The sequence below is a fragment of the Carcharhinus amblyrhynchos genome, chromosome 1 (assembly GCF_965287045.1).
Source record: "Carcharhinus amblyrhynchos chromosome 1, sCarAmb.v2.hapA, whole genome shotgun sequence".
In the NCBI taxonomy this organism is placed as follows: Eukaryota; Metazoa; Chordata; class Chondrichthyes; order Carcharhiniformes; family Carcharhinidae; genus Carcharhinus; species Carcharhinus amblyrhynchos.
Window position 1 is genome coordinate 127,460,458 of NC_137324.1, and position 12,952 is coordinate 127,473,409.

The window sequence follows — 12,952 nt, forward strand, 5'->3', positions numbered from 1 at the left end:
CCCTGTTAACTGGCATAGCAAAACAACAAGTTGCAAAATAAAAATTTTAAAAAATTAAAAGAGCAAAACTGGACAGATAACTTACCTGCAACCCAGGCATCAAATCAGATCGTGCCAAGTACTCGCTTAACCCAGTCAACCTGGCAAAAACCTCCTCATTGATAACTGGGGAATTATGTCAGAGGTCTGTTCCACAGACATGTTAAATACCAATATGATGTAGTCATATCCAAAGATCCTATCTGTGTGATATACCTACAAAAGGTGGCAGCACAATGGTATATATGTAGGAGGGACTGGCACTGGGAGTCCTCAGCACTTACTCTGGAACCCGAGAAGTCTTATGGCTTTGGGTCAAACACGGACAAGGAAATCTCCTGCTGGTTATCATCTCCTGCCCTCCCTCATCCAAACAATCAGTGTACCATCACATTGATCACCTCTTAGAGGATATACTAAGCGTGGCAGTGGCATAGGGTGTAATCCAGCTGGGGACTTCAATGGCCATCACTCAGAGTAGCTCAGAATTATGACCACTGACTGGAAAGGTCACATATTGAAGGAATAGCTGCAGAATGGATATATGGCAGATGGCTAAAACAAGGAAATAACTGACTTGACCTCATTCCCACCAATCTATCATCGCAGACACATCTATAAATGACAACAGTGGTAGGAAAAAACAACACAATCCATTTTGGAATCAAGTCTCATCTTCACACCCAATAACATTGTGTAGCTCCATCATCATGCCACGTGGGATAGATAACAGATCTAGCCTGTTATCCATAAGGCATTAGGGGCCATTAGCAGGGGCAGAATTGCATGCCATCACAATCAATAGCCTCATGACCAGCACATCCTTTAGTCCTCCATCACCATTAACTTAAATGATCAATTTTGGCTCGATGAGGAATGTGGAAGAGCATGTTGTAGCTACAAGACTAGCATCTACCTGTTATCGACGCTTGTCCTGTTCATAAAAGCAGGACAAATCTAATTCGGCCAAATGCCACTCTGTCAGTTTACTCCCAGTCATCAGTAAAACAATGGAAAAAATAATTGACAGTGCGATCAAGAGACATTTTACTTGCACCCTCTCTTCCTGTTGAAATTTAAGAACCTAAAAAAAAATGTAATGTGACCCAATGCCAAATTAATTGTGCTTTTTCATGTATTATATAAGCCATGAATTGATGAAAAAAATGGATTAAAAGCCAAAACCCTGTTGGACTGTAAAGTCTTGAGAATTGCAAAGTCATAGCAACAATATTTAATGATTTATATTTGACATTCAATGTTTTTCACAAGTCAGTACTGTTTCTAATTCTGTTTCAAATTTAGGTCCAATTATTTAGCTCCAATTATTTAGCTGTACCAATTGGTTTGTTTCCAATTTTCTTGCATAATATGTTTAAAAAAAAGCTGTCTTGAAGAATTGTGGCTCATTCTAAAGCACCTTATGATATTTGGCCTGGATCAACCACTCGTCCTTCCACTGGCACTCAGCACTTCATATCAAGAGAAAACAGAAGAATTAGAGAGAGTTTTCCCTGTCATACCAAAAAGAAAAGAATCATACCAATAATTTGTTATCTTTAATGACACAGAATTGTTTTGTCCACTGGCCAAAACGTTTCTTACGGAGAAGAAAAGCACAGATCTTAGCATCTTTCACCAAATCCATTGAGGCCTCCTCAGATGGCCACTGGTGTCGTAGTTTCTTCCCCTTCCCATCCTCATCATCTTCATCATATGATTCATAGGAGCTACTCATGGCATCTGAATCATAATCTGCAAGAAAAGGTAGTGCATGAAAGCAGGATTAGTCTGATATATCAGCAATAGGCTTTCTCATTGTCAATGCTGCATATGACAATGTGCCATACCTAAATTGATAGGAAATGATTTAACTTTCCATCTACATTGCTCCAAAACAATTGCAGCACCATTATTTTCAGAATGCTGACAAATGGCTAGGTCTTGAGAAATGCAAGTATCACGCATGATCTTATTTTCTGTGAACAAGAAGGAGAAATAATTAATTCAGAGCACCTGGAACCGAATGATTTCCTATTTTAACACTTGCCTGAATTCACTACATTAAAGAAGGGGTGAAATTTACCTGGAACAGTAGTTTGCTGGTTCTGTTACTGGGCTAGTTATATAGTAGTTAGAATAGCAATATAATGATTATGTTACTGGTCTACTAATCCAGAGGCCTATATGATTGATCTGGAGAACAAGTTCAAATCTCACTATGACAGTTGGGGAATGCAAATTCAGTTAACTAAATTAATCTGGAATAAAAATTAGTAATGGTGATCATTTAATCATTGGATCATTAATGTCCTCTAGGGAAGGGAATTTGCCTAGTTTGGCCTATAAGTGACTCCAGATCCTCAGCAACATGTAAGATTCTTAACTGTCCACTGAAATGGCCCAGCAAGTCACTCAGTCATCTGGAAGGTGGCTCACCAACATCATCTTCTTGACAGCAATTAAGGATGGGCAATAAAATGTGTCCACATCGTTTGAATGAATAAAAATTATTAGGAAGTGTCTTTGGTCCTTCAGTATGCTTTATTAACAGAATACGTGTAGTTTGCCTTCTCAAAAACTTATCTAATCATTATCTCTGCTGAGAAAAGCAATCCATAACAATTAAAGAATTGAGAAGGGATAAAACTACAGTGGAATATGAACATAGGAATGCCTAAAACATTTGTCTTAAATTTCTCTTCTGTACTTTTACCAAGTATTGCCAAATTTCAAATAAATATTTTAATATTTGGTGTCTAGTGACCATAATTTCCATTATCTGAGGGAGATATGTGGATAGGAAACAAAAGTAATCTATTTAATAAGCTTAATTGCAAATAAGAGACATCAATATCAAATCCCTACCTTCCCCGCCACAATGGTGGATTGGGGTTGAAAATGTTAAAACAGAGTGTGCGGCTACAATCCACTGTGCAATTACTCATGGGTTTTGTGTGGGGTGAGTATCCTGCATGGAAAAGCAGAAGACAGGCAATAGGAAGCTTGATTAAAATGTAATAGTTGCTGCATGGACTTACTTGGGTTCGGGAACCCAGAAGAGGGAAGGTGGGAGATGTCATCTCAGGAAGGTAACACCATTTAGAGCATTTTTGGTGGGCTGAGAGCAGCAGAATGTTGTCCCTTGTCCCTCAAGGAAGCCTTCAACCTTCCTCCACCCCTCACAGTGCCTCTATTTCATTATTCTTTTGGGATGTGAACATCATTGGTTGGGCCAGCATTTATTGTTTATCACTAATAGTCCTCGAGAAGGTCATGGCAAGCCATGTTCTTGAACTGCTGAAGGTCCTGTGATGTAGTTATACCCACCGTGCAGTTCGGGATGGAGTTCAAAGCTTTTGACCCAGCAAGAATGAAGGAGCGACAATATATTTCCAAATCAGGATGGTATGGCTTGCAGGAGAACTAGCAGGTGATGGTCTGCTGTCCTTGACCTTTGAGGTGGTAAAGGTGGTGAGTTTAGAAGGTGCTATCAAAGGAGTCATGACAAGTTGCTGCAGAAAATTTTGTAGGTAGTACATTTAATCCTTCCATTATGGTCAGTTTCCTTCCCTGCACCACTATCCCCATTCAAGCCCAATGTCTCCCTTCCTCCCACAGTGGCCAGCCTTCCTGAACCCCCTCAATCCTGATCTCTCACTCCATTCCCCTTCCCAATTGCCAGGTGTCATCCACAAGGGTTCCCAGCTGGAGCCTCCTGCTGCAGGTGTTCCACAAACTGTCAATTTGTCTGATTGCCAGGCTACGTAAGAAAATATTTTTAATGAAGTGTTAGATTCTATAGGACCTCTGCATACCTGCACTCCCCCACATCCTCTCACCTCTGCATGTCTATACGTACGCATGCTGATTTTAACAGGATGAGACAATGCATTGAATAGTAAAATGAGAATAAGTAGTTGAAGGAAAAGGAATGAAAGTGGAATAATTTCAAAGATATATAATTTAAGATAAGGGGGAGTTATAGCTGACTGAGGTTAGGGACAAAGTAATAAAGTAAAACCAGTTTAGCTTACTAACAAAGTTGTGAAAGGCATCAGAGAAAAAGAGAAACTACACAATTTTTCATAATATTCAGGAAAGTATCAAGATACAAATAGACTGAAGAGTGTCATCTATTCTGCCCATCTCACTGCTCCTTCCTCTCCTATACACCCTCCGCACACCCTGGCCAATCTTAATCAGGAACCTGACACTTTTGAGTGGACCCAAATAAGGCCAAAGCTGTGCCTACTCACTTCAAAGTCCTGGAAGAAGTCAACCTCGCTAGGTGCACATCACTTATAGATTGTCAAAAATGTGAACATTCTAAATTCTGACCGGTGGGGAATGTAGTTCAGAGATGGAGATTAATTCTTGTGGGCTGGCCTTTTAATGAGCATAATGACATGTTAATGCATATAACAGTGCTTCCTGGCACTGTTCATTGAGAAGGTCAACCTGTCTTTAAAGTCCAGAGAACTTGATCGCAAAAGTTCATCCGACCATCAGCAAACTGATTTTTGGCCTCTCACCAAATTATGTTTCTCTGCCTGCCAAACTTCAGCAGCAACCGGAAGATTCCAACCCAAACTTCTGACTAATGTCCTTGCCTCCTTATGAAAGGAAACAGTGGGAAACTAAGAATATTCCTAGGAGGAAGGACTCACATTGGGCAGGCTATGTAACGGTGATTAGGATCTCCAAACTCGTGTCTGACTAATGCCTATAGTGGGAGAGACCCCTGTCTTTGGTACTTTAATAACGGAATTCCCTATTGAACCTACGAGTTCCTCGGGGTTAGTGTTGTTGATTCCCAGTGGGTTCATCCAGGAACAGTTGGGGATAAAGGGCCCCATGGGTTTTTAGGATCAGTGTCTAAACAGAAGCTTGTTTGCATCAACCTCATCTTGCTTCTCTAGGTTACTCTGGAGATCTGCTTCCATTGGCTGCAAAAGTCACTCAGTGCTGGTTTACCATATTTATCTGACCACAAGCTGTCCATCATGGAGTGAACACAGTAAGAAGTTTCACAACACCAGGTTAAAGTCCAACAGGTTTATTTGGGAGCAAAAGCCACTGGCTTTCAGCCCGCTGACCCTTCATCAGGTGAGTGGAGAGCTCTGATCACAAACAGGCGTTGTGAGACTTCTTACTGAGTTTATCCCAGTCCAACGCCGGCATCTCCACATCACAGAGTGATCCAGCCATTTACTGGCCTTGACTCATGATCTCAGTCTCAGCTGTCAATACTCCAGGCTAGGGCTAATCCTATGATCTGTGGCTTGCATTAGTGCACAAAGCAGCTAATGATGCATGCCTCATGGTTTTGTTAGGTAGAAACATCCACCAATAATGAATGACAGTTTCTGGCAACATTCCAAGATTTTCTAATTGGTCTCAAGATGAATATCTCATAACAATTTACAAATGCTGGTTTTGCCAGAGACACCCACATCCTGTGAACAAATAAATGAAAAACCCATTTCAGACAATCATTTGGTGAGTCATAGAAAATTCACACCATTTGTAGCCTTTTCCCAGACAGCACATCTATTCAGAACTGATGGCTTTCTGCTCACAAGATACTGCAACCTTTGGCTGTTAATCCTTCATCTGATGTTTCCAGCATTACTAAATATAATTTAAAGCTAAGTCACATCACAAAACACATGTTGTCACATTCTAATAAGCCAAACTGAGGTTACAGGTACCGTACTCAGCCACGATGGTTCAAATTACACAGAAGATGAGTGGAATTCTCCGTTGTTCTGTCTAAGTGTGATGGTGGGTGGTTCCAGCAGAGTATTTCCTGCTGGCCAAAATTCTGTGCTTGCAGCCTCATTAATTATGCACAGCAAGCATCTCTCAGAATCACCAGTGGGGTAAGGAGCTGATTTGCCCACCCCCATCAATGGTTAATGGGTTCAAAGGTCCCGTTGCATTTGTTAAACACCAGCATAACACATGCTCCAGATCAACTGTTGTCAGGGGACCACTCAGGTTGGCATCCAGCCAGAAGCAAAAGGCCATCTCCCTCAAGAAGAAAGCAGCATACTGCTTCAATCACCAGCCCCCTAAGGGGTGGCCATAGGAAGCACCCAAGCATCAGTTCTCTGGCCTGGGAGGCCTCACCCAAGAGATCAGTGCAACTGGTGACTATACCTGAAGGGCTACACAGCGCAAGAAGTGGATGAAGGATCTTATCCGCTCCATCAGGGGAAGTCATCCTTCAATTCCCTCCAATTTTAAGCTCTCTTCATGGTATAATGTGCTCACACATGCAGGGGGGCTATATCAACACTCATTCTCTCACGAACACTTGCACATCCCATCTGTCATGTTGTTCACACTCCATCCTCTGGCCCTTTGGGGGTGGGGTCATCACATACAAGGGATATGCATCTCACCCAACCTCTGCTCCATTCCTCTGATCGTATGCCTTTCTTACACTTTCATACAGGTCAAGCTGACACATAACAAGCGAGAGCAAGCCCAGACCAGCAGAGTGGAGGCAGAGATCCTAGCCCTGACTGAATTCAAGCTAACTTTGCTGGGAAGAACAGGGATGGCTCCTGTGGAAGTCTCCCTTCCACATCTGGATTCAGCAGTCAGTAGGTTGCCTCCACCTTCATAGAATCCCTACAATGCAGAAGGAGGCCATTCAGCCCAACAAGCCTTCATCAACAACAATCCCATCCAGACCCTATCCACATAACCCCACATATATATCCTGCTAGGCACCCTGCCACTTAGGGCTAATTTAGCATAGTCAAATTACACCTTAGTCAATATAGGATAAGGTTATAATGTTGTAATAGGACACTGTCACATCAGTGGGAAGATGACTAAACCTTGAGATAAGAGAATTCCAAAGTACAAGATCAGAACACTTTCAGTTGACAGGGCATTCACATACCCTTCAATGAACTGTAATACATGCAATTCATCTACAGTAATAGCACACCCATGAATTAAAAATGCGCGCAAAGTTTTTTTAACTCTCCTAACCCCATCACTACACCTTAGTCAATATAGGATAAGGTTGTGATGGGGTTAGGAGAGTTAAAAAAACTTTGCAGGCATTTTTAATTCATGGGTGTGCTATTACTGTAGATGAATTGCATGTATTGCAATTCATTGAAGGGTATGTGAATGCCCTGTCAACTGAAAGTGTTCTGATTTTGTACTTTGGAATTCTCTTATCTCAAGGTTTAGTCATCTTCCCACTGATGTGACAGTGTCCTATTACAAGATGAACATTCACATGATGTCAACTTGTTCCAGACCCTCATGTGCTGTCAGGGAGATGTGTTTCTTTACTAGAGATGTATGATGGGAAAATGTTAAATGCTTATTCCTCAAGGGACAGCAATGTTAGAGGATAGCTCTTCAGTAATGATACACTAACTGCATCTGGGTCTCCTCAGTGTTAATGTCTGAACCCAGACATGCACTTTAAAATGACAGCCCTAAACTGGTCCTCATCTGAAGTGTGGCAGTGTTTGCATCATTAGATGGTGTCAAAAATGTCAAGCCTCGTCTTACATCATCATTATTCCTCAATAGACTTTACATTCAGAGTGAGCACATTAACAGGTCATTGCTGACCAAAGCTAAGGTCATGTCCAAGCAAGTCATGTGGTCAGAACATGTGGGACTCATTTTCTCAGCAATGGCTTAGCTATTCCCCAAGATGACAGGGAATGACTTGGGGGGGCTAGGGGAGATGTCATGGAAGCTGTCAGCTGTTAAAGTGTCACAGGCACACCTCCCATATCCTCCTTCCTCCATGGCATTTTCACATTTAGTGTGCCTCAGCAGCCCCCTGGGCTTCCTGCACCTCCTCATTTTGACCTGTAATGATCTCTTCCTCTCCTTCTCCAATAGCAATAGCCAGATTGTGAAAGGCACAGCATTAATGCAAGAAACCCCCTACAGTTTGCATAGAGCCACCTGAGCAATCCAGGCATCTTAAGTACACCTTCAGAAGTCCTATGGTTTACTCCATAAGGGAGCATGTGGAGCTGTTAGGAGCACTGTAACTCCACAGCACAGGTTCCACAGCAGTGCACTGGAACAATCAGCCACTGTTTAAGTGGGTAGCTCTTATCCCCCAGCAACCAACCCTGCAGGCAGTTCAGCTCCTTGAATATCACAGGCATCTTGGAATGACTGAGAATGTAAGAGCCAAGGGAACTCCAAGGGTACAGTGTACACACATCTAAGATGTGCTAGCAATAGGCAGACACTGGTTGCACATTGATGGAATGGAAGCCCTCGCAGTTTATTAACATTAGGGGCTGCTGCCATGGAGCCCATACAACCACTCAGATGCAGTCTATTGCACCCTGCACTTTTGAGAAGCCTGAGACAGCTGCCAAGCTGATAAATCTTTGAACCTGGCTATCTTCATCCAGAGCAAACCTGACTTATTGACGGGCCACCCTGTAATGGGCATTGGATATGAACTACTCCAAATTTTAACCATTTATCCACTATTTTCCATTCCCTAAATATAGGAAATCAACAGATTATTCATCTGAAAAGCTGGCATCTGCTGGGTACAGAGAATATATTACATCAAAAACAGTTAGTGTAGTTTCAACCAGTTCCTTTAATAACAGCTGTAGAAGTCCTTAGAGCTCTTTGAGGATGTAATGATTAGGATGGATAAAAGGGAACCAGTGGCTGAGAGAGATATGACCAACGTTACTTCCACAAAACCCTGCAAATCTACTGGCAGGATAGACATACCAATGTGAGAGTCGTCTCCCAAGTCAAAATCCCCAGTATCGAGGCACTGGTCACACTCAACCAACTGTGATGGGTGAGCCACATTGTCCACATGCCTGACACAAGACTCTTGACACAAGTGCTCAACTTCGAGATCTGCAATGGCAAACGATCACTAGGAGGGCAGAGAAAATACCACAACAACACTTTGAAAACCTCTCTAAATAAATGCAACACCACCACCAACATGTAGAAATCACTTGCCTTAGAACACCCAAAGTGGAGAAGAAGCATCTGTGAAAGCGGCAATCACCTCGAGTGTTACCAGGTGAAGCATGCTGAGGCAAAGCGTAAACAGGAGAAAGAGGGCACAGAATCTAGAGCATCTCACCCACCTCACCAAATACTTCCTGCCAAACCTGTGGCATGGTCTGCGGCTCCAGGATTGGACTATTCAGCCAAAGCAATATCCTGCTCCCCAGAGTGGAGGCAAGTCACCCTCAGCTCTGAGGAACTGCCAAAGAAGATGATTTAGATTTCCATAAGTTATTTGATAAGGTGTCACTAAAAAAAGGTTACTCCATAAGAGATCATGATGTCGGGGGAATAATACATAAGCATGGATGGAGGATTAGAAATGGAGAGCTGGGATAAGTATTTTGACAAACTGTAAATACAAACTGCAAAGACTGGAGTGACATAGGGCTCAATGCTGTGGGCCTCAACTATTTATAATCTGTAATAATGCCTTGGATGAATGGACCAAGTATATTGCAGTCAAATTTGCTGACAATACAAAAATAGGCAGGGAAACAACTTGTGAAGAGAACGTAAAAAATCTGTAAAGAAATATTGATAGGTTATGCAAGTGGGCAAACATTTTGCAATGGAATTTACGTGGGATATTGGAGAGCGACTAGAGAGTCAGTGATCTGTGTCATTTTAATATGAATCACAATGTTGGAATGCAAATACAGCTAGTAATTAGGAAGACAAATAGAAATGTTGGCCTTTATTGCAAACAGGGTGGAATATAAAAGGTGTAAAAAAAAGAGAAAACAGAACACCCTATGAAAATGGAACATTGCCCCCTCCTCCTCCAAAAGAAAATCCCCCCACAATGGAACACCTGCATCTCATCATGGAACTCCTACCAGCGCCCCCAGTATGCCACCCTGGATACAGAGAGATATGTCTGTGCACCTCCAGCAGGTTCTGTTTGCCAAGTACATGTCACGGGGCACCTGCTATGATTCAGATCGGTGTGAATGGGCAGTCAAATGGGAGATAATCAGGCATACACACCTGATATACATAGTCAATTAGCTGTAAATGAGGATCCCAACATTTCACCATTGGCAGGGGATAAGGACATCCAGTGGGGAAGTCTCGACAGGATAAAAGCCTTTTTGGGTCTCCTGCTTGATTCACTGCTCCCTCCACTATTCCAATCCCCTGAAAACTGGGGTGAAAAGTCCTATCCAATGGGTTTTTTCTTAACATGCAAGATCAAGATGTGATTTCCCCTATATTTGATCTTCCTTTCCTCTTTTAGGACCCCACCACCCTCCCCTTTAAAACCCTCTCTCTTCTTTACCTAGATTTTGGTCATCTGACCTAACGTCTCCATATGTGGCTCAGTGTCATATTTTGTACTATAATACTCCTGTAATATGCATGAGGATGTTTGTTGTGCTAAAGGCAGTTTATAAATAAAACTTGTTGTGAATCCAAAAGGATTCCTGCTAATGTCAGCCTCTTTTGGGATATGTCAAGCATTCTTTATTCATCCCCCTCAGGTCCCCTTTCTCATCTTTTTTACAAGTTCATGGATGATTGAATGGGTGCCATTTTCTGCTCTTGCCCTCAACTGGAAAATTTCATCAACTTTACCTCCAATTTCCACTCTTCTTTCACTTTCACATAGTCCACATCCAAATCTCCTCAACTTCACTGTCTCCATTAATAGATATTACCAGATCTGCTGGATAATCTCAGAAATTTCTGTTCTTATTTCATGTTTCTAGAATCCACAGTACTCTGCTTTTGCAATTTACTAATATTATTTTTGACAGTTTATGATGTTAACTAAATTTTGACATTCCATTTACATTTTGAAATCACCTCTGTTTATCTTCTAATTTTTATAAAACAATATGATAGAGTTCATGTTCCATTTTTATCTTTTTTTCCCAAGTAGACATCATTTGTCAACACTCTCCATCTAGTGACTGTGGGGCTAATGATTTTATCATGTCAGATAAATCAAATAATAATCTGTTCATTCGTTGGAAATTAAAATATTTATGATGTTTTCTCTTCGTTAGATGAAACCTCTTGAAAATACTTGTGTTTGTGCACCGCATCATACAGTGCAGAAGGAGGCCATTTAGTCCATCAAATCTGGACCCACCCTCTGAAAAGCATCTTACCCAGGCCCATACCCCAACCCTATCTCAGTAACCCTGCACATTTTACTGTAGCTAATCCCCCTAACACATCTTTGGACACTAAGAGGTAATTTAGCATGGCCAATCCACCTAACCTGCACATCTTTGGACTGTGAGAGGAAACTGGAGCACCCTGAGCAAGTCTACATAAACACAGGGAGAACATGCAAGCTCTGTGCAGACAGTCATCCAAGGCCGGAACTGAACCCGAGTCCCTGGTCTTTGTGCTGTGAGGCAGCAGTGATAACCACTATGCTACCACGCCACCTTTACACAGGCTCGGCTCAAATATTCACTTAATGTGTTTGTGTACAAATTAAGCTATTGCATATTCATCCAATTTTCCCTTGGTCCCCAACATTCTTTTGTACACTTTGGGGTGGCACAGTGGTTAGCACTGCTGTCTCACAGCGCCAGGGACCTGGGTTTGATTTCTGGCTTGGATCACAGTCAGTGTGGAGTTTGCACATTTTCCCCTTGTCTGCGTGGATTTCCTCCAGGTGCTCTGGCTTCCCTGCATAATCCAAAGATATACGGGTTAGGTGGATTGGCCATGCTAAATTGCCCCTTAGTGTCATGGGGACTAGCTAGGGTAAATGCATGGGGTTATGGGGATAGGGCCTTTGTGGGATTATGGTCGGTGTAGACTCAATGGCCTGAATGGCTTCCTCCTGCACTGTAGGATTCTATGATTCCTTGAATTCCACTGTATGATTTCATTTTTAAACAGCGCACAGAATGTTTTTTTTCTTTAAATATACAAATTCATTGAATTCTCAAAGGATTGAACAAAGCATTTAAGAAAGTCAATAGAAACATTAACATATCAGAGTAATGGGCATTTACCTCGAGAAGTGATGTACTCTGGAGCTTTCCCTGGACTTAGTGGCACCGCTTCCTCATAATAACCTTCAGGCAAGGAAGATGTTGGCAGGGGTGGCGGGCTGTTTTCTATTGGCTGAAGCACACAAAGCACTGTTATTAGCCTAACATGAACATGTTTCCATCAGTCGCTTGCCATTCGCTGAACATTGCAGAAATACATTCCTATAGAATATAAGGTACAGGGGAAACTGGCTTCTCAAAAATCACATTTATAATTATTGCTGAACCCAGTTCAACCATCCTTGGATGAACATCAAAAATGCATTGCTTAAACCTGAATCAACAATTTTGTTAAAAAGATTCAGGAAGAGGCACGTCAATTTTTGTTCTCCCCATCTGCCAGCTAAATTTTTAACTTGAACCAAAATCGATAAGCGAAACAAGCAAAAGGGAGAAGAATCTTAATTTTTAAAAAAGGAAAACATCGAAAATCAAACCATTTAACATAGTGAATTTACCCAAGTTAATAAAGCGGGATAGGAGGTGGATCATGCATTTGGTTAGACTGCAAGAGATATGTGAAAGGAATTAAGCTTTTTTTTGTATTCACTTCAGTTAAATAAAATGTTTATTTTTGGATTTTGGTTTTATCGTAATCTATTGCTTTACTTTTGGTCTTCCTTTCACACTACACATTATTCCAAGAGATCAGGCAAATTACGCAAATCTGCTCAATGTACCAGAGGAAGAGGTAAGGGAGGTGCCCTGAAAAAGACTGGTACAAGATGTTCCCTAGATCTCACTGAAAGGCAAGCATAGCTAAAAAGCATTATGAATTCTGATTGCAACATCTTTAACTTGGAGAAATCAAGTGGAGTCAAAGATGTTCAATGTGAGAACAA

General features: G+C 41.7%; 1 protein-coding gene across 4 annotated transcripts in view; it reads right to left on the reverse strand.

The window, feature by feature from the left end:
• Window positions 1–12,952, reverse strand: part of afap1 (actin filament associated protein 1) — a 243,103-nt gene that overhangs the window by 91,806 nt on the left and 138,345 nt on the right. For 2 of the 4 annotated variants that reach the window (XM_080192282.1, XM_080192262.1), the window contains exons 4-6: window positions 12,072–12,183; window positions 1,890–2,018; window positions 1,583–1,794 (exon numbers count right to left, since the gene is read on the reverse strand). In XM_080192282.1, the coding sequence (XP_080048408.1) occupies window positions 1,583–1,794; window positions 1,890–2,018; window positions 12,072–12,183 (453 nt within the window). The remainder of the gene's footprint in view (window positions 1–1,582; window positions 1,795–1,889; window positions 2,019–12,071; window positions 12,184–12,952) is intronic. The other 2 variants (XM_080192292.1, XM_080192272.1) reach the window with 1 other exon arrangement.